The following is a 22,978-nucleotide window of genomic DNA, read 5'->3' on the forward strand; positions in this document are numbered from 1 at the left end:
ATAAGGCATCTGAGCACAAATGGGTCATTAGGACCATGGATTCTGCTCCGCAATTGCATCATGGGTGATTTACTATCCCTCTCAACCCCATTGCCCTGACTTCTCCCAGTGAACTTTGCTGACCTGACTAATCAAGAAGGAACCACCCTCTGTTTTAAATATACCCAATGACCTGGTCTCCGCAGCTGTCAGTGCCAATGAATGCTAACATTTTGTTTTTGCCTTTCCTAACATCGACTCAAACTGCAGGAAACACCGCACTAGGTCTCCTGAGACAGTTTACAACTCTCAAAAATAGTCTACATCGTCATTATTTCTGCGAAAGTGTATGGCCATGTACTTCCCTATACTAAATTCCAATTGCCACTGATTTGTCCATTGTTTTCCGTCTGTGCCTGTCCTCCCTGCTTCCCTCCCGATATCTTCGTAACGCGCGCAGTCTGGGCCGTAAAGCATCAAAACATCAGCATAATAGAAAAAGAAACTATCCCAAAACCAGCCACTGTAGAACACCTCTAGTCACCAACATCCACCAAGAAAACGCCCTATTTGTTCCCATTTTGTGCTTCCTGACAGTCAGACAAATTCTGTCTGGTGAATAACATGGGCCCTCTATCCATACACTTGTCTTTCTTGTCCTACTGTCTTGTTAAATGGTGTTATGTGCGGCACCTAGTCAAAGGACCTCGGGGAGTCCAAGTAAACAGCTTGCTCGGACTCTCCGTTGTCGACCCGGTAAGCTGTTCTCTCAAAAACTTCCAACACGTCTGTCAGGCAAGATCCCTTCCATGGATTTTGGCCTTTTTTTTTATCATGTGCGTCCAAATACCCCGAAAACTTATCCTCAATAATCGACTGTTGACATCTTCCCAAATACTGATCAGACTAACTGGCCTATAATATAAAATGGTCGGTCCTCCGAAACCATTCCAAAATCTAATGATTCTGGAGGGATCATTACTAATGTCTCCACAATCTCTTCAGCCTTCTCTTTCAGAAGCAATCGAGTGCAGATGGTCTGGACTCATCTATCTTCAGAACTTCCTGCTTCCCGAGCACCTTCTCCTTAATAATTGCAAATACACTCACTTCTGCCACCTGACATTCTCAAATATCTGGCACGTTCTAGTGTTTGTTACAGTGAAGACTGACGCAATATACTTACTAATACTTTCTGGCATTTCCTTCTCCCCTGACAGTACCTCTCCACTGTCGTTTCCCAGAGGCCCAATATGCACTTTCCTCTCTTTCACTTTTCATATATCAGACGGACCTTTTGCTAAACTATTTTACATTATTCGCTAGTATACCTTCATATTTCATATTTTCTCTACTTACGGCTTTTAATTGCCTTCTGTTGATTTGTAAAAACATCCCAGTCCTCGAGCTTTCTTATATATTGTGTAATATTCTGTGCCCTCTCTTTTGCTTTTGTGCTGCTTTGACTACCTCGTCAGCTACGGTTGATCATCCTCCCTTTAGAATAATTCTTCATCTTTGTGATCCTTTGTCCTGCACCTTCTGAATTGCTCCGAGAAACTTCAGTCATTCCCGCTCTGCCATTGTCCCTGTTAGTGTCATTTTCGAATTTATTTTTGCCCTGCTCCTCTCATGCTTCTGCAATTCCTTTATTCCACTGAAATACTGATACATCTAACTTTACCTTCTCCCTCTCAAACTGCAGTGCGAGTTCCTTTATTTCATGATCACTGCCTCTTAAGGGTTTAGTTACCTTAAGCTCCCTAATCAAATCTTGTGCAATACACAACACAAAATACAGATCCGCTTTTCCTACAGTGGGCTCAATCATAAGCTTAAGCCATTTCATAGGCATTCTACAATTTCCCTGACACAGGATTCAGCACCGAACTGATTTTCCAAGCTACCAAAGACAACTTTATCATTCATATTTATACAGGCGTCTGCTCTCCCCCATAGCTCACATCCTGGCTACTATTAACAGGCCTGTATATAACTTCCATCAGGGTCATTTTACCTATGCAGTCTCTTAACATCTACATCGTCCAGTCCGATATCACCTCTTTCTCAGGACTTTTCATTTTTAATGACACCATAGTAAACCCAACCCCTTCAGCTACCTGCCTATCCATTCGATTCAATAATTATCCTTGGATGTGAGCACCCGACTATGAACTGCTTTTAGACATGATTCAGTGATTCCTAACATGCTTTATTTTTTGCTCTCTCGCTCTCCCCTCTCTTCCGTTCTTCTTATCACATCTTGTTGAGGTACTGCTGCACATTGACAAATCGAGTAAATTAATCACATTGCATCTACTGCAGTGTGTCAGTGAATCCTTAATCTTACACAATATTGATTTAGAATTTCCTTCAGTTCCTGTTTCTCTATTAATGACTGAACACGGTAAGGATGAGACAGCAGGCCAGTGCCTGCATCTGTTCTGAAGCTAGTGGGGCCATGAACATATATTTTCCTCAACATACTCCATGTCTGACCATCTGCTCCATAATAAGTTCATTGTTTTCCTTTTGTAGAAAGTTACTGAATTGACAGAGAAGGGAAACCGGGCAGAGAGTTCCAGACTCCTCCTCAGTTTGGTGATGGGCAAAGGCTCCCGGGCCCGCAGGGCGATGTGGGAATCCTTTCTGACTTTGAGGACTGAGTTACCGAAGTTGGACAGAATACTGAGGCAAATACAGGAGCGAGGTATGTTAAAAACATACACTGAACACTAAGTTACGTTGAAATAAATGTTAGTTATTTAATTATTTTGGCTCTGTTTCCATGGATGTTTTTTTTTATATATATATTTAAACAGGTCCTGATCCACAGGAATACATGAACATTGCCCAAGGGTTATTTGAGTTACCCACTCAACTGATAGGTGAGTGATGAATGCACAGTTCAAATCACGCCTCAAATGTTAGTCTGCGACTTCGCAAAATCTGGGAATCAAAATTTGCCATTAAGCATTCGCTGAAACGAGGAAATCTGCAGATGCTGGAAATTGAAGCAACACACACACAATGCTGGTGGAACGCAGCAGGCCAGGCAGCACCTATAGGGAGATGTACAATTCGCTATTGACCTCCACAGAGATTGTCTGACATTTCATTTACACCTGTTACTGCATCTACATCATCATTTTTCAGCGGTCCGATATCCTTTTTTTATTCTTTATAAATCTGAGAAAGAAAAAAATACTTCGGTAATTTTTCTTATATTATTGACCATTTGCTTGCATTTCCTGCACATTCATGTATATCTAGGAGCATCTATAACATTGTTGCCTCCAACATGACCCACACAGTAAATTACAGGCACCTACAAGTCTGTGCAGGAAACTACCCACAATTGCAGTAAATTTACCCCATCTCACCTTAACCAAAGGCCCTCTGGTATTAGACACTAGTCTTATGTAAAAATAAACAAACAGAATAAAGGCTGTTGACCCAAACTCTGATCTCTCAAACTTGTACACCTCAGCCAGATCTCTATTCTACCACCAGAGTAAACAAATAAAGTTTATCAAACATCTACTTTTAGCACATGTCACCGAATGTTACAATGCTTTGCAAGTTACACCTGTAGAAATACTCGAATGAAGTTGGAAACTCCTGATGAAATATGGCCACTGTCGTGCCTTCTCTGTATCTACATCAATATATTGGGTCCAGGTCAGATACTCGGAAATATTGACACCCAGGATTTTGAAATTGACCACACTCTCCACTTCAGATCCATCTGTGAGGATTGGTGTGTCGTCTTTCCTCATCTTACCCTTTCTGAAACCTACAATTTGCTCTAATGATATATTTTCATCAACGCAAGCAGGGTTCAGCACTCCGTACAAGAATGTGCAATTCTGATAGGGGTACACATCACTGAACGGAAATGAAAACATAACCCATAAAAATGAAGAAAGAATTATAATAGAAGAACGTTAACCTTCTAAGAATGGAAGAGTCTGACTCCCCACGGAAGACATCCCCACGGTCTGAGCGCACTAGATGTCGACAAGGAAGCGTTGAGCGCTTGGCTCAGAGTTGGAGACCTCTTCCCAGAAACAGAAGGGAGCATACAGGAACAGGTGGTTAACACATCTAGTTATCAATAACAAGAAATAAAGGCCAACAGGTTCAAGATGATAAATGGTGAAAATTACAAGAGAAGCCAGAAACAATTGATCACATTACAGGATCCTGCAGTAGTTTTACTCAGTCTGAGCACTGACAATCAATTGGTAGACAACTTTCACCAAAATCTTGCTTAAACCACAACTGACGAAAAACATCATCCCTCAGTATAAATACAAGTCTGCTCCACTTTTAGAGTTAGAGTCCGAGAAATCCACCGTGACCGATCCATTATTACAGATAGGACAACTCATAATAACTGTCCGGCTATACTTCTACAGGATAAACCAGCAAAAACAACTTTTTAAATAGATATAGCCATTCCAAACACACATAACTTACAGAAATCAATTAATGAAAAACTTTAGAAATATGCTGAATTAAAAAAGGAAATTGAAAGACTGTGGAACACAGTATAAATTGTCCCGATAATAATATCGATAACTGGCATCATTCAAACAGCACTACACAATAGTATTAAAGAATAAGCTCCACACAGCAATGTTCATGTAAACCTTACGAAAGCCATGATAGTATACACCACAAGAGTAATCTGAAATTTTCTATCAATTGAGAAATGAATGTGCTTGGATATGCCTGTAGCTCAGGATTTGCCATTCTGAGTTAAGAAAAAAGAAAATTAATACTAAGTTATTTATTAAGAACCTTTCATCGGGGGAATGCCGTTCAAATTGCCTTATAATGGGATAAAGTGAAAACTAGAAAATAAAAGACAAAATAATATCAATTACAAGCAAGGTTCAAATTTTTAAAGAAGTTTTACGCTGGTGCTTAAAAGTGACTAATTGAGTCTACATCCCTTACACAGTACTTGCAGAAATCTTGGTCTCGCTAGTTATATATATCTGCCTCAGAATTTTCTGCAGTACTGTCGTTTTAAGTGTTGAATTCTACAGTTTAGGACAATAGTTCAAAACCATACAAAAAAATCTGACCTGCCAACGATCCTTTGGCCTTGTACCTTATTGTCTGCCTGCACTGCATTCTGTCGGCAACTGAAACACTGTTTTTCTGCACTATTCTTTTCCGTTTTTCCTTGTAGGACCTGATTGCACCGACGCGATGATATTATCTATTTGGGTCGCATCCATAAACTTTTTCATTGTATCTTGGTACGTGTGACTGTAAAAGACCTAATTGCCAAGTTGTTGTCAATAACACAGAGCTGATTGGTTGGTTAAGAATGTTACGCTCCCAATACCTATTAAATGCTCCCAGTGCCGTGCGACTCACAGCCTCTGACAATCAGGTCCAGCTCCTGGCCTTCACGTGTGGCTTAGCAACTAAGCTTGGTAGAGGCATTTCTTCCGATAGTAGAAAGGACAAATGCGGGTTACTGCCACCTGACAACCAGTCGCTTCGGGCAATAGATGGGAGATGCCAGAGAGTAGTGGTGGATAATTGTTTATCGGGATGGAGGCCGGTGACTAGCGGGGTGCCGCAGGGATCTGTTTTGGGCCCAATGTTGTTTGTAATATACATAAATGATCTGGATGATGAGGTGGTAAATTGGATTAGTAAGTATGCCGATGATACTAAGGTAGGAGATGTTGTGGATAATGAGGTGGGTTTTCAAAGCTTGCAGGGAGATCTATGCCGGTTAGAAGAATGGGTTGAACGTTGGCAGATGGAGTTTAATGCTGAGAAGTGTGAGGTTCTAAATTTTGGCAGGAATAATCCAAATAGAACATACAGGGTAAATGGTAGGGCATTGAGGAATGCAGAGGAACAAACAGATCTAGAAATAACAGTGCATAGTTCCCTGAAGGTGGAGTCTCATGTAGATAGGGTGGTGAAGAAGGCTTTTGGAACGCTGGCCTTTATAAATCAAAGCATTGAGTACAAAAGTTGGGATGTAATGCTAAAATTGTACAAGACACTGGTAAGGCCAAATTTGGAATATTGTGTACAGTTCTGGTCACTGAATTATAGGAAAGATATCACTAAATTAGAGAGAGTGCAGAGACGATTTACTAGGATGTTACCTGGATTTCAGCACTTAAGTTACAGATAAAGGTTGAACAAGTTATGTCTCTATTCATTGGTGCGTAGAAGGTTGAAGGGGGATTTGATCGAGGTATTTAAAATTTTGAGAGGGATTGATAGTTGACGTGAATAGGCTGTTTCCATTGAGAGTAGGGGAGATTCGAACGATAGGACATGAATTGAGAGTTAGGGGGCAAAAGTTTAAGGGAAACACGAGGGTGTATTTCTTTACTCAGAGAGTGATAGCTGTGTGGAATGAGCTTCCTGTAGAAGTAGTAGAGACCAGTTCAGTTGTGTTATATAAGGTAAAATTGGATAGGTATATGGACAGGAAAGGAGTGGAGGGTTATGGACTGAGTGCGGGTAGGTGGGACTAGGTGAGATTAAGAGTTCGGCACGGACTAGGAGGGCCTAGATGGCCTGTTTCCGTGCTGTGATTGTTATATGGTTATATGGTTATAATTCGGGCTCGTCGGCCGTGATTGGCCGCTCATCCAGAAGGAGGAGAAGAAAATCTCTCGCTATACCCCTCATGGGGGAAACTTTTGAGTAAACCCAGTGGGGAAAAATCTGGAGCTGGAGCCCCTAAGGCAGTCTTACGTTGTATTCAACGCGGTTTGGCAACTCCTGTGACACCTCTGGTGACAAGCTGTATCAGTCTCTGCAGTTCCTTTGTGTTCATCGTCTGCTAAAGATGCTTTAAATATAGTCAAATGTTATTGTAACGGAAGTGCAGTCAGAAGTACGATAAGATATCAGGGGAACGGTCACTTGAAGATTAATTAATATCAGAATATGAGGTTTTGACTTTTTTCTGGGACATCCATCGCTGTCAATTCCACTGCCTCTGAACAGAACTTTACTTTCTGTCCTAATATCCATGGAAGCATTGAATTAATTCATGTAATCTCAAACACAGAATGTTGAAATGCATTTATAAAGTTCTTTGTCAGTTGAGGCAATTAACATTTTGACAATGTTCTCTGTTCCGATGGAAGATGTTCAACAGAAACACATGGAGACTGCGGGCACAAACTGAAACACTGAGAGTGAACACGATCCTGATGAGGGAGAAGGTGAAGGTTTTCCAGCTGGTTGATCGATACGCTGAGCTCACGGTCATTTCTACTGTTCGAGATCGGAGACTGGTTGAACATGAACTGATGGCAAGAGGCAGAGACCACGAGAAGTGTAGAGAGAAACATCTCCGCGGAGAGCTGGAAAAAATCCGGATTGATCAGTTGTTCCAGAGCAGCTTTTCCCGGAGTAATACCAAGCCTGCATGTTCGGCAGCAGTGACCGGAGTCGCAGGTATCGGGAAAACAACAATGGTACAAAAGATTGTTTACGACTGGGCCACTGGGAAAATATACCAACAGTTCCAGTTTGTATTTAGTTTCAAATTTCGGGTTTTAAACACCATTAACTGCAGAATAAACCTGAAGGAACTGATTCTGCATCAATATCCTTACTTTGGGAATATCCTGAGAGAGGTCTGGAAGTATCCACAGGGACTGCTGTTTATATTCGATGGTTTGGACGAATTCAATGAAAAAATTGATTTTGCTGACAGTCGGGGAGACACAGAACCTCAGTTCACATGCACAGATCCTGAATACAAGTGCAAGGTGTCTGAAATTGTGTACAGTTTAATCCAGGGCAAGCTGCTCCCGGGGTGTTCAGTGCTGATGACCACCCGTCCCACGGCGTTAGATTTATTAGAAAAGGCGAAGATCAGTGTCTGGGCTGAAATCCTGGGATTTGTTGGTGAGGAACGGAAGGAATATTTCGTCAGACATTTTGAAGATCAGACGGTGGCGGAAGCTGTTTTCAAACATGTGAAGGAGAACGAGATCCTGTACACCATGAGCTACAACCCCTCCTACTGCTGGATCCTCGCTCTGGCACTGGGCCCTTTCTTCACACAAAGATTCAGGGAACCACAGCGAATTCCCAAGACCATCACCCAACTGTACTCCTACTATATTTACAACATCCTGAAAAACCACGGCCGTGAGATTGAGAACCCCCGTGATGTGTTTTACAGGGTTGGTCAGATGGCCTTCAGTGGACTGTCCGAGAAGAAGATTGTGTTTACAGATGGAGATTTGATCAAGTACGATCTGCAGCCTTCCCAGTTCCTGTCCGGGTTCCTGATGGAGCTTTTAGAGAGAGAGGATTCCGCTTGGAGTGTGCTGTACACATTCCCACACCTCACCATCCAAGAGTTTGTAGCTGCAGTCGCCCAATACCTGAATCCACATCCCGGGGATATCCTGATATTCCTCACTGAAGCCTACAGCATTTCAGATGGGCAATTTGAGGTATTTCTCCGTTTTCTTGCTGGTCTCTCCAACCCAATGACAGCTCGAAGCCTGGAGGAGTTTCTGGGTCCATTTCCTCATCAAACAACCTGCCGGGTGATTGACTGGGTGAAGGAGGAGGTTAAACGCCGGATTGGAAACACTGGGACTGAAGCTCGTAAAAGGAGCCTCCTGAACACATTGCACTACCTGTTTGAGTCTCAGAATCGTGGACTGGCTCAGGCCACACTGGGATCTGTGGAAACGCTTTCATTCAGTGGAATGACACTGAACCCGATTGACTGTGCGGTCCTGTCTCATGCCATCGGATTCTGTGACACAATAAAGCTACTCGACCTGGACAGCTGCCACATTCAGTGTGAAGGAATCCAGCCGCTGGGGCCAGGGCTGCACAAGTGCCGGAAGCTGACGTAACTTGATTTATCTCTCATTCTGAACTGTGAAACTGCCTCATTGTGTTGTTTCAATGTAAAGGAATTTCGGTGAATTTGTAGTAAATTAGATTAAGAATTGTGACAAATGTCCAGGGGATTGGTCAGTAATTCCACAAGAAGGGAAGGTTCTGTGGTTCCTTCTGAAGGGATGTTGGAGACTTTATCAGATCAGTGAACAACAACCATTGGTTTAATGGTAGTAAATCACAGGAATGGCCGTGATTCTCGCTGCCTGTGACACGTCCATTGACAATGATCCTTCTCACTGTTACTGACACCCAGACCGACACTGACTGAAGCAGGTGGGTCGGTTATTCACATCTCCTTCCCGGTGAGGGACAAGAGACCGTCAGCAGACTGTCCCAGTGAGAAGGAAAGAGGTACCATCGTGAGATTGTCCTCCCACTGCCCTTCCCCGTGTGTAAATTTGCTTACTTCCAGATACGCAAAGAGCGAAGGCGCATCTCCTCTGGGCCTCTGTTCAGAACCGACACACACACCCAAATATTTTCTGCATCCTCTCGTCTTGGAGGATTATCGTTTACTCTTGGAATCCTCCTGTGGGACCTCTCATCCCAATCGCCCTTCCATTCCTTGGGATCAAGTCCCCATCGCCATTTCACCTGAGGGTTCGCTGTTACACTTTCCTAATTCTCCTGTGGGATGTCTTTACCCCACCCCCTTCATCCTGTAGGATGTCTTATCCCCATCTTCCTTCTTCCTGTGGGATCTCTCAACACATCCCCCATCGTCCTGTGAGAACTCTCTTCTCCACCCCACATCCCCCTGAGGGATCTCTCTTCCCCATCAATTTCCTACTGTAGGTTCTCTCTTCCATAAACCCTTCCTCCTGTGTGATCTCTCTTCCACATCTCCCTTCTTCATCTGCGCTCACTCTTCCCCATCACCCTTCTTCCTGTGTGATTTCTCCTCCCCATCCTCCTTCCTTCTGTAGGATCTCCCTTCCCCTTCCGGCTGTGGGTTCTCTCTTACCCATCCCCCTTCCGGCTGTGAGATCTCTCTTCCCCATTCCCCTTCGTCCGGTGGGATCACTCTCCCCATCTCCCTTTCACCTGTGGGATCTCTCTTCCCCATCCTCTTATTCCTGTGGTATCTCTCTTCCCCATCCCACTTCCTTCCATGGGATTTCTCTTCCCCATCAACCTCCTGCTGTTGTAACTCTCTTCCCTATCCCCATTCTTCCGGTGGAATTACCCTTCCCCATTCACCTTCCTCCTTTCACAAACCCCTTACTCCCGTGTGATCTGTCATCCCCATCCCTCTAATTCCGGTGGGATCTCTTTTCTCCATCCCATTTCCTCCCGTAGGATAGCTCTTCCCCATACTGCTTCCTCTAATGGGATATCTATTCCCCATCCGCCTTCCTCCTTTGGGATCTCTCGTCCATCCGACTTCCACCTGCGGGCTCTCCTCGTTCCCCTTCCTCCTGTGGGTCCTCTGTTCCATGTCCCCTCTTCCTGACGGCCCTCTCGTTCCCATCCCCATTCTTCCTGAGGTATCTTTCCTACTCACTCCCCATCTGCGTGTATGATCTCTCTAACCCGTCCTTCCTCATCCTTCGGATCTCTGTTCCCCACGCTCACTCTAATGGAATATACCCATCCACCTTCTTGCTTTGGGGACACTCGTCCATCCGACTTCCTCTTGTGGGTCCTCTGTTCCATGTCCCCTCTTGATGTAGGAACTCTCTTTCCCATCCCCATAACTCATGAGGAATCTCTCCTACTCAACCCCCATCCTCCTGTATGATCTCTCTTCCCAGCCCCTCCTCTTACTTTCGGATCTCTCTTCCCATTCCCTTTGCTCCTGTGGGATCTCTCTATGTCAACATGCTTCCTCTTGTGGGCTCTCTCCTCCCCATCCCCCTTCGTCATGTGGGGCTCCTGTTCCCAAACCCCTTCCTCCGGTGTGATCTCTCTTACCCATCTCACTACCTCCTGTCGGATCTCTCTTCCCCATCCCCCATATTCCTGTGGGATCTCTCCTCCCCATACTTCTTCCTCCTGTGGGATCTCTTCGCCAACCCCACTTCCTCCTATGGGATCTCTCTTCCCCAACCCTCTTTCGCCCGTGGGATCTCCGCTCCATACCCCTTCCACCTATGCGGCCTCTGTTCCAACCCCCCAGTTCCTGTGGGGTCTGCTCGTCCTGCCCTTCCCCTTCCCCCTTCCAGCTGTGAGCTCTCTCCTCCCCATCAAATTCCTGCCTTTGGAACTATTTTCCCCAACCTCTCTCCTACAGTGGGATCTTTCCCCATTCAGCTTCTTCCTCTGGGATCTGTCTTCCCCCATCCCCATCTTCCTGTGGGAGCCCTCATCCCCATGCTCCTGTGGGAGCCTTCTTTCCCATCCCCTTCCAACTGTCGGAACTCTCTTCCCCATGCTTCTTCCTCCTATGAGATCCCTATTCCCCATCCCACTTTCTCCTGTGGGATCTCTCTTCCCCAACACACTTACGCAAGTAGAATCTCTGCCCCATCCCCCTTCTAGCTATGCGGCCTCTGTCCCCATCCCCCCCTTCCCCATCCCTCTTCTGTGGGATCTCTCCTACTGATTGCCTATCCTCCTGGCTGATCTCTTTTCAAAATGCTCTGATCCTCCTGTGCGATCCCCCTTCCCCAGCCCCTTCCGGTTGTGAGTCTCTCCTCCCCATCGAATTCCTGCTGTTGGAACTATTTTCCCTATCCCCACTCCTCCTGTTGGATTACCCTTCCTCTTTCACCTTCCTCCAGTGGGATCTGTCTTCTCCATCCGACATCCTCCTCTGGGATTTCTCATCCCCATACCCCTTATTCAGGTGGGATCTCTTTTCCGCAACCCCTTTCCTTCTGTGGATCTCTCTTCCCCATTCCCTTTCCTCCAGTGGTATCGCACTTCCTAATACTGCACCCTCTAATAGGATATCCATTCCCCATCCAGTTTCCTTCTATGGGATATCTCGTCCATCCGACTTCCACCTGTAGGCTGTCTCTTCCCATTCCCCTTCCTACTGTGGGTCCTCTGTTCCATGTCCTCTCTTCTTGACGGCTCTCTTTTTCCAATCTCCATTCTTCCTGAGGTATCATTCCTACTCACCCCCCATCTGCCTGTATGATCACTCTTCCCCGTCCTTCCTCTTCCTTTGGATCTCTGTTCCCCACGCTCCTTCCTCCTGTGGGATCTCTATTTCCCAACCCTCACCCTCCTGTGGGATCCCTCTTCCTCATCTCCCTTCCTCCTGTGGGATTTCACTTCCCCATCACCTTCGCTCCCATGGGATCTCCCTTCCCCATACCCCTTACTCTAATGGAATATACCTTCCATATCCACCTTCCTGCTTTGGGATCACTGGTCCATCCGACTTCCACCTGTAGGCTGTCTCTTCCCATCCCCCTTCCTCCTGTGGGTCCTCTGTTCCATGTCCTCTCTTGATGTCGGATCTCTCTTTCCATCACCATAACTCCTGAGAAATCTCTCCTACTCATCCCCCATCCTCCTGTATGATCTATGTTCACAGTCCCTCCTCTTACTGTCGGATCTCTCCTCCCCATCCCATTTCATCATGTGGGGCTCCTGATCCCAAACCCCTTCCTCAGGTGGGATTTCTTTTCCCCATCCCCCATCTTGCTGTGGGATCTCTCTTCCTCATACTCCTTCCTCCTGTGGAATCCCTGTTCCCCATTTACTTTCCTACTGTGGGATCTCTCTTCGCCATCCCCTTCCTCCTGTGGGATCTCTTTTCCCCATACCCCGTCCTCTTGTGAGGCTTCTTTTACCATACCCCACTCTTCTTGTGGAATCTCCCTTCCACATCCCCCTTCCTGTTTTTGGATCGCTAGTCCATCCGACCTCCTCTTGTGAGATCTCTCTTCCCCATGCCCCATGCTCCTGTCGGAACTCGCTTCCCCATCTCCCTTCGTCCTGTGGGATCTCTCCTCCCCATACGCCTTGATCTAATGGAATATAGCTCCCAATGCACTTTCCTTCTTTGGGACCACTCGTCCAACTGACTTCCTCTTGTGGGCTCCCCCTTCCCATTCCCCTTCCTCCTGTGGGTCCACTGTTCCATGTCCCCTCTTGATGTGGGATCTCTCTTTCCCCTCCGCATACCTGTTGAGGTATCTTTCCTACTCACCCACCATCCTCCTGTATGATCTCTCTTCCCCGTCCCTCCTCTTCGTGACGGATCTCTCTTCCCCACGCTCCTTCCTCCAGTGGGATCTCTCTTTCACATCCTCGTTAGTCCTGTGGGATCTCTCTTCCCCATCCCCGTTCCTTTTGTGGTATCTCTCCTCCCCATCCCCCTTCCTTCTATTGGGCCTCTGTTCCCATCACCCCACTTCCTGTGGGATCTCTTTTCCCCATGTCCAACTCTTCTTGTGGGATCTCCCTTCCACATCCCCCTTCCTGCTCTTGATCGTTCTTCCATCCGACCTCCTCCTGAGGGCTCTCTTTTCACCATCCTCCTTCCTGCTGTTGGGCCTTTGTTCCCATTCCCGTCTTAGAATCATAGAAACATAACAAGTATGTGCAGGAGTAGGCCATTCGGTCCTTCGAGCCTGCACCTCCATTCAGTATGATCATGGCTGATCATCCAACTCATAACCCTGTACCTGCTTTCTCTCCAGACCCCCTGATCACTTTAGCAACAAGGGCCATAACAAACTTTCTCTTAAAGATAGCCAATGGACCGACCTCAGCTGTTTCCTGTGGCAAAGAATTCAACAGAGTCACCACTCTCTGTGTGAAGAAGTTTTTCCTGATCTCGGTCCTAAAAGGCCTCCACTTTATCTTTAAACTGTGACCCCTCGTTCTGGACATCCCCAACATCGGAATCAATCTTCCTGCATCTATCCTGTCCAATCCCTTCAGAATTTGATACGTTTCAATAAGATCCCCCCTCAGTCTTCTAAATTCCAGTCAGTATAAGCCTGATCGATGCAGTCTTTCTTCATGTGAAAGTCCTGCCATCACAGGAATCAATCTGGTGAACCTTTTTTGTACTCCCTCTGTGGCAGGAATGTCTTTCTTCAGATAAGGGGAACAAACCTGCACACAATACGCTAGGTGCGGTTTCACCAAGGCCTTGTACAACGGCAGTAGAACCTCCCTACTCCTGTACTCAAATCCTTTTGCTATGAATGCCAACATACCATTTGCCTTTATCATCGCCTGCTGTACCTGCATGCCCAACTTCAATGACTGGTGTACAATAACAACCAGATTTCGTTGCGTTTCCCCTTTTCCTAATCGGCCACCGTTCAGATAATAATCTATTTTTCTGTTCTTGCAACCAAATTGGATAAACTCACATTTACCCACAATAAGTTGCATCTGCCACTCTCTTCCCCATACTCCTTCCTCCTGTGGAATCCCTGTTCCCCATTTACTTTCCTTCTGTGGGATCTCTCTTCGCCATCCCCTTCCTCCTGTGGGATCTCTTTTCCTCATCCCCCGTCCTCCTGTAGAACGTCTTTTTCCATCCCCCACTCTTCTTGTGGAATCTCCCTTCCACATCCCCCTTCCTGTTTTTGGATGCTAGTCCATCCGACCTCCTACTGTGGGATCTCTCTTCCTCATCCCACTTCCTCCTGCGGGATATTTCCCCATCCACCTTCCTCCTGTCGGATCTGTCTTCGCTATTTCCCTTCCTCCTATAGGATCTCTCTTCCCCAACCACCTTACGCCCGTGGGATTACTGCCCCATCCTCCTTCCAGCTATGCGGCCTCTGTTCCCATCCCCCAACTTCCCGTGGAGTCTCACTTCCCCAACAGATCCCCCATCCTCCTGCCTGATCACTCTTCAAAATGCACTGGTCCTCCTGTGCGATCTTTCATCCCCATCCCCCTTCCTCCTCTGGGATCTGTCTTCACCAAACCCCTTCCTCCTGTGGGATCTCTCTTCCCCATCCCCCTTCCTTCTGTGGGATTACCCTTCCCCATTCACTTTCCTCCTCTGGGATCTGTCTTCCCCATCCTCCGTCTTCCTGCGAGGATTTCTCTTCCCCATACTCCTTAACCTGTGGAATCTCTATTCCCCATTACCCTTCCTCCTGTGGAATCTCTCTTCCCCACTACCTTGCTCCTGTAGGATTTCCATTCCCCATCTCCCGTCCTCCTGCAGGGCTTCTGTTCCCATCCCCCAATCTTCTTTCCACACTTCCCTTCCTGTTTTTGGATCGCTAGTCCATCCGACCTCCTCTTGTGGGATCTCTCTTCCCCAACTCCCTTCTTCCTGTCGGAACTCTCTTCCCCATCCCCCTTCCACCTGTGGGATCCCTCTTCCCCATCCCCCTTCCTCCAGTGGGATCTCTCTTCCCCATCCCCCTTCCTCCAGTGGGATCTCTCTTCCCCATACCCATTGCTCTAGTGGAATATACCTTCCCCAACCACCTTCCTTCTTTGGGATCACTTGTCCATCCGACTTCCTCCTGTGGGCTCTCCCTTCCCGTCCCTCTTCCTCCTGTGGGACCTCTGTTCCATGTCCCCTCTTGATGTGGGATCTCACTTTCCCCTCCTCATGCCTCCTGAGGTATCTGTCCTACTCACCAACCATCCTCCTGTTCGATCTCTCTTCCCCACGCTCCTTCCTCCTGTGGGATCTCTCTTTCCCATCCTCTTTAGTCCTCTGGGATCTCCCTTCCCCATCCCCCTTCCTCTTATTGGGCCTCTGCTCCCATCACCCCACTTCCTGTGGGATCTCCCTTCCACATCCCCCTTCCTCCTATTGGGCCTCTGTTCCCATCACCCCACTTCTTGTGGGATCTCCCTTCCACATCCCCCTTCCTGCTTTTGATCGTTCTTCCATCCGACCTCCTCCTGAGGGCTCTCTTTTCACCATCCTCCTTCCTGCTGTTGGGCCTTTGTTCCCATTCCCGTCTTAGAAACATAGAAACATAACAAATATGTGCAGGAGTAGGCCATTCGGTCCTTCGAGACTGCACCTCCATTCAGTATGATCATGGCTGATCATCCAACTCAGAACCCTGTACCTGCTTTCTCTCCAGACCCCCTGATCACTTTAGCAACAAGGGCCATAACAAACTGCCTCTTAAATATAGCCAATGAATAGGCCTCACTGCTTCCTGTGGCAGAGAATTCCATAGATTCACCACTCTCTGTGTGAAGAAGTTTTTCCTGATCTCGGTCCTAAAAGGTCTCCCCTTTATCTTTAAACTGTGACCCCTCGTTCTGGACAATCTTCCTACATCTATCCTGTCCAATCCCTTTAGAATTTTATATGTTTCAATAAGATCCCCCCTCAATCTTCTAAATTCCAGCGAGTATAAGCCTAGTCCATCCAGTCCTTCTTCAGATGAAAGCCCTGCCCTCCTGCGAATCAATCTGGTGAAACTTTTTTTTACTCCCTCTGTGGCAAGAATGTCTTTCCTCAGATTAGGGGAACAAAACTGCTCACAATACTCTAGGTGCATTTCACCAAGGCCTTGTCCAACTGCAGTAGAACCTCCCTGCTCCTGTAACCAAATCCTTTTGCTATGAATGCCAACATACCATTTGCCTTTTTCATCGCCTGCTGTACCTGCATGCCCACCTTCAATGACTGGTGTACAATGACACCCAGGTCTCGTTGCACCTCCCTTTTTCCTAATCAGCCACCATTCAGAAAATAATCTGTTTTCCTGTTCTTGCAACCAAAGTGGATAACCTCAAATTTATACTCAATAAATTGCATCTGCCATAAATTTGCGCGCTCTCCTAACCTGTCCAAGCCACCCTGCATCCTCTTAGCATCCTCCTCACAGCTAACACCGCAACCAAGCTTCGTGTCATCCGCAAACCTGGAGATGCTGCATTTAATCCCCTCGTCTAAATCATTAATATATATTGTAAACAACTGGGGTCCGAACACTGAGCCTTGCGGTACCCCACTAGTCACTGCCTGCCATTCTGAAAAGGTCCTGTTTATTCCACTCTTTCCTTCCTGTCTGCCAACCAATTCTCTATCCAAATCAATACCATTCCCCCAATACCCTGTACTTTAAGTTTGCACACTAATCCTTCTCTATGATTTCTTTTCCCCGTTCATCCTACTTCTGTCGGATCTTTATTCCCCACGCTCCTTCCTCCTGTGGGATCTCTCCTCCCCATCCCTCATCCATCGGTGCGATTTCTTTTCCCCTTCCCTCATCTTCATGTGGGATCCCTCTACTCATGCTCCTTCCACCTGTGGGATCTCTCTTCCCCATCCCTTTTCCTGTGGGATCTATCTTCACCATCCCACTTCCTGGTATTGAGCCTTTCACACTTCTTGTGGGATCTCCCTTCTACATCCCCATTCCTGATTTATGACAGCCAGTCCATCCGACCTCCTCCTGTGGGCTCTCTCTTCACCCTCCCCTTCCTGCTGTTGGGCCTCTGTTCCCATTCCCCTCTATCTGTGGCATCTGTATTACTCATCTTCCTTCATCCTGTGGGATCTCTCTTCCCCATCCGCCTTCCTCCTGTGGGATCTCTCTTCCCCATCCCCCTTCCTCCTGTGAGCTCTCTCCTCCCCATCAAATTACTGGTGGTGGATCACTCTTCCTCATCCCCCTTCATCCTGTGTGATTCCCTTCCCCATACACTTTCCACTTCTGGGATCTCTCTTCCCCATCTCCTTTCCTCCTGTATGAACTCCGTTCCCTCCTCTCCTCTTCCTGTCGGATCTCTTTTCCACATTCTCTTTCCGCCTGTGGGATTTGTTTTCCCCACCCCTTTACTTCCTGTGGGATCTCTCCTCCCCAACCCCTTCCTCCTTTGGGTCCTGTGTTCCATGTCCCCACATCCTGTGGGATCTCTGTTCCCCATCCCAATTCATCCTGTGGGATCTCTCTTCCCCATCCCCCTTCCTCCTGTGGGATCTCTCTTCCCCATACATTCCTGCTGTGGGATCTCTCTTCCACATCCCTTTAGCTCGGGTGGGTCTATTTCACTGTGTTGTATTGACATTTCTGCATTTTCTCTCCATTGGGAATGGGACAGAATATGTGGAGTTTACAGGGTCACATCGACAGACTAAATTACTGACATTCATCGAATACCCTGGAGCTGGTCAGTGAGGGACATTGACATTGAGGGGAACTCCGGTCAGTGATTTGCTGAAGGGTTTAATGTTTCCTGAAATATCCGAGTGAGAGAAATTCGCGCAAACCTACGGTTTGATTTACTTTATTCATCAATTTGTTTTTTTGTGTTTAGACTCTGTTATAACAAACTGGAAGATTCAGGAGTGAAACTGGTGTCTGAGTCTCTGAGGAACCCGCAGTGTAAAATACAGAAACTGTGGTAAGTACCAGACTGTGGGAGATTGTGTTTACAGTCACTGGGTGTCTGACACTGAACATTAATGTGATCAGTAATTGTGTTACTGATAAACTCTGGGGATTTGTACCGTCTCCTGTCTCTCTGTGTCCTTCACCCTCACTCTCTCTCATCTCCAGGCTGTGGGAAGTCGGTCTCACAGATTCTGGTGCCGAGGATCTCGCCTCCGCTCTCAGTACTAACCCATCACTGACAGAGCTGGACCTGAGTCATAATCAACTGGGATATTCAGGAGTGAAACTGGTGTCTGCGGCTCTGAGGAACCCGGAGTGTAAAATACAGATACTGCGGTAAGTACAAGACTGTGGGAGATTGTGTTTACAGTCACTGGGTGTCTGACACTGAACATTAATGTGATCAGTAATTGTGTTACTGATAAACTCTGGGGATTTGTACCGTCTCCTGTCTCTCTGTGTCCTTCACCCTCACTCTCTCTCATCTCCAGGCTGTGGGAAGTCGGTCTCACAGATTCTGGTGCCGAGGATCTCGCCTCCGCTCTCAGTACTAACCCATCACTGACAGAGCTGGACCTCAGTCATAATCAACTGGGATATTCAGGAGTGAAACTGGTGTCTGCGGCTCTGAGGAACCCGGAGTGTAAAATACAGATACTGCGGTAAGTACAAGACTGTGGGAGATTGTGTTTACAGTCACTGGGTGTCTGACACTGAACATTAATGTGATCAGTAATTGTGTTACTGATAAACACTGGGGATTTGTACCGTCTCCTGTCTCTCTATGTTCTTCACCCTCACACTCTGTCATCTCCAGGCTGTGGAGTGTCGGTCTCACGGATTCTGGTGCCGAGGATCTCGTCTCCGCTCTCAGTACAAACCCATCACTGATGGAGCTGGACCTGGTATTCAACTCGCTGACAGACCGATCTGTCCCCGCTCTCCGCCACCTCATACTGACCCTCCCGAGTCTGGAGCGGATCTGGTGAGTGTTTGTGTTAATGTTCAATGTGATAAAATATCAGCGGATCCGCGGGTTTTCTGGTGATATTTGTCTGTGAGTGTTGAAATATTAACCCTTGTCCCCTGTTACTGACTCTGTTGTGTAATCAGTTTATTTCATCTTTATTCTTCCATCTGTTTCAGGCTGGGGGAGAATCGGTTCAGTCGGACTGGCGAGAAGGAACTGAGATCTTTGCAGGAACCCAGACCCGGACTGAGAGTGGACTGTAAACATCCGCGCCCGCGGGATGGGGACATTTTGGCTGATTCCCCGCACTCCCCTTTAACTCCCCCTCCCCTTTAACTACCGCCTTTACCTGTAATGGCCGCGCGCCGGGGGTAATTCCCAACGGTTTTAATGGAACCGACTGCAGTCCAGAGCTCAGTGTCATCGGAAGCCATCCCGCATTGACGTATTTCCGCCTGCTGTTCTGCGGCGCAGATTCCGCCGGATGTGCGGGGTCGAAACTCCCCCACCTGAGACCCCGGGGACTTACACAGACAGAAAAAGCCCGTATTCCGGGCCTCAATCCGGGACACCGGTGTCCCGGGGTGGGATTATCCCGGGAAAGAATCCCTTTACTCCCTTTGCTGAGAACGATGAATTCACAGTCTGGCAGATATAATGATGTTAAATGGACAAATCCCTCGGCAGTGACCCTGAATCTGCAGCGATCTCGAATACGGCCCTAAATTGTGATTTTATTATCATCGGTACCCCGATACAGAGTGACGCTAAAAGACGGGACTGAATACTTAACCTGTCACTCGTTGTCGCCGGTCAGTTAATTGTGTGTGACTGTGAGTGAGTCGGGAGTAGCTTATTTATTCCCGCACATCAGCAGCTCACACATTGTTTAATTTACATTTTTCATGATGAAGTCAATAAACCGCTGTAACTTTCTGTCCTGGTGTCGGACTCGAGTTAGATTTGAGGTTTCTGCTGCCCCCGCGCCCTGTGCACTGCAACAGTGGGTCGGAGCTCCTCACACTGACACAGTAGCGTCTCAGCTCCAGGCTGAGTGAGGTCGGATGCCCAGGATCTCATCTCCACCAAAGCTCCTTGCTGGCTAACTAACACCCTCTCGCCCCCTCCCCCCCCCCCCGGGCGACAGTTAAAATCGACTGTAATATCAGACGTGACAACACTAAACTCCGTAGTACTAGAGGGACTGGGGATGAAATACCGGTGTTAAACACGGGGTGAAGCTCCCTCCACACCGTCCCATCGCACAAACCGGGGTCAGACGCAGAGTAAATCTCCCTCCGCACACTCACCTTCCCATTCACTCCAATCATCCGCATTCCGAACGGGACGCACCCCTACCCATTCGTTTCCATCGACCGAACATTTCATCTGGGCCCCACCCCTTCCTATTCACTGTCACCATCTGACTCCCAATGGCACCCCTTCCAGTTCATTTCCAACGGGTCTGTGAACCTGGAAATTGCCGGGCACTCCTGAATTCAGTGTTTGACAGAACTCAGGGCTGCGTTTAGGGAATTTGACGAGAACGCCGATGGTTTATTAATTACAAGGAAAATCGAGGGTCGTGAGGATGTTGACGACTTTGTAAAACTGAAGAGGTTCTCACTTCTGGCGGAGACGGTGGATACGATCGAAAGGAAGGACCTTCGGCAGGTCTTCCTGCAAATGGGGTGGGGTGCGTGAGAGAGAGATTTATGGTTTCAGTGTCCCAACACGGGGTCATTCATTACTCCTGGTTCCCGGTGTCCAGGTGGCACACACGAACACGGTTCCCGGTCTCCATATCCCAAACTGGAAATTTTGCCAGACACGGTTCCCGATCTCTGTCTCCACACGGAAAATTTTACTGCGCACGGTGTCGGTTCTCTGTATCAATACCGGGAATATTACCGCACACGTTTCCTGGTGTCTGTATCCTCCTCTCTCCACGACACTCGGAGCGATGACGCGCAGGATCCGGAGATGAGGAAGTCGGATCGGTCTCTGTTGTTTGGGATATATTTATTATTTGTGATAAACAGTCCGCGCAATCGAGTGGAGGGTGGTCGAGAGTGTTTGTCCTGCGAGGGGCTCCTGATTGAAAATGGTGAATAGGGAGGGAGCGACAGAAGGATTTAGAATGGTCCCGAGAGATGGAGTGAAATGTTGACTGAAATGGTCTCCGGGGAGAAAGTGATGGGCTGAGTGACAATGGGCGCCAGGGAGGGGGCGATGGGCGGAATTAAGATGTCCGTGGTCACCACGTTTCTCAGGGCCGGCAGGGAGGGAGTGATACACTGACAAGAAAGTGGGAGTGACAGGCGGAGTTAAAATGACCGACAGGGTGGGGATTGTGCACTGACTGAAAATTATCACCAGGGAGGGAGTTACCTGCTGACTAAAAAATAGGATTCTGGATTAAAACCAGAAAATAAAATTACTACCGGGACATAGTGATGCACCAACATGATATTGCCACCAGGCGAGTGAAGTGCGAATTGAAAACGGTCTCCGGGGGCGGGGGGAGTGAGGGATGCACCGTGAGAAAATGGACCCCAGAAAATGACAAGTCGGAGGGAGTGGCGGCCCGATAGACCCTGATATAGACCCTGGTATATATGATAAAGAATTAGACCCTAATTTCATTGTTACAATGGTCGACAGGGAGAGAGAGATGGACAGACTTCAAATGGCCGACAGGGAGGGAGAGACGCACCGCGTAAAATGGCCGAAATGGAGACAGTGGCACACTGAGAATAGAGAGGGAGTAATGGGTCGATGTAAAATGAACTAATGTGAGAAACTGACGCTCTGATATGAAATGGCCACTGCTTCGCTTCAACTGTCTGACGAGGCAGTTTAGGGTTAGTGATACCTTGTTTAAAGTGAGCGCCGTGTAGGGAGGGCGTGAATGGTCTATTGAAAATTCCGCCACCGTCGTTAATTTTGTTGAGGAAAAGGGAGACCCCGTTCGGCCGGGTTGAAACGGGACCAAGGAGGGAGAAATGTGGTGACTGAAGGAGACCATGCTCGGCCGGGTTGAAAGGGGACCAAGGAGGGAACGACGCCTTGGATAAAGTGCGCATCAGAGAAGGAGTGAAGGACAAGTTGATTTCAAATGGCCGACGCTTCACTTGAAATGGCCGCTGGGGAGGGAGTGACGGCTTTGGTAGAAGTGAGCACAAGAGAGGGAGGGTCGCGCTGTTTTAAAATGGACGAATCCTTGGTTAATGTGGCCGTCAGGGATGGAGTGAGACACTGACTTACAATGGCCACTGTCACACTCAGAATCTATGGCGAAGGAACATGCGGTGCCCATGGATACAATCCTGGGATCGAGTGTGTTATTGATTGTAATAGCAGTATTTTAATTTACGTTTCGAACAGTCCTGGGTATTGTGTATATGCTTTAATTCTAATAATTTTGTCATTGAATAAACTAATGTATATATCTCAGACATTCACACATACGCATATACGTGAGGGTTTTGGGGAGGAAGGTGAGGGGTTTGGGAGGAAGAGGAGTGATGGGACGAGGAGTGGACTGATGAGACGGTGAGCGTGGCGAAGTCATTGACTCAATAGGGGACGGAAAGGGCAGGGGCGAAAGTTCCTGTCACAAACTGGTGGCCGACATGGAGAAGATCCAGACGGGGCGAGGAGTGAAACGACAGGAGGGGAGCAGGAGTGATGGGACGGGGAGGGAGGGGAAGAGCTAGGACAGGGAGGGACGGTCTCACTCTGTCACAAAATGGCTGTCTGCGGAAGGTTAAATGGAGAGATGTAACAGCGGGCACCGAGTGAAAGGCGAGGAAGGGTGGGCAGTTGAGCTTGAATAAACAGGGAAGGA

General features: G+C 47.5%; 1 protein-coding gene across 1 annotated transcript; it reads left to right on the forward strand.

Annotated features, from left to right (window-relative positions):
- The first annotated feature begins 2,635 nt into the window (after positions 1–2,635).
- LOC132386495 (NACHT, LRR and PYD domains-containing protein 12-like) lies at positions 2,636–20,048 on the forward strand. Its single transcript, XM_059958787.1, has 8 exons — positions 2,636–2,689; positions 2,802–2,867; positions 7,125–8,860; positions 18,082–18,168; positions 18,324–18,494; positions 18,650–18,820; positions 18,976–19,143; positions 19,305–20,048. Exons 3-8 carry the CDS (start codon positions 7,125–7,127, stop codon positions 19,462–19,464), a joined length of 2,493 nt encoding a protein of 830 aa, XP_059814770.1. The 5' UTR covers positions 2,636–2,689; positions 2,802–2,867; the 3' UTR covers positions 19,465–20,048.
- The last annotated feature ends 2,930 nt before the right edge of the window (positions 20,049–22,978 follow it).

The sequence above is a fragment of the Hypanus sabinus genome, unplaced genomic scaffold (genome assembly GCF_030144855.1).
Source record: "Hypanus sabinus isolate sHypSab1 unplaced genomic scaffold, sHypSab1.hap1 scaffold_118, whole genome shotgun sequence".
Lineage (NCBI taxonomy): Eukaryota > Metazoa > Chordata > Chondrichthyes > Myliobatiformes > Dasyatidae > Hypanus > Hypanus sabinus.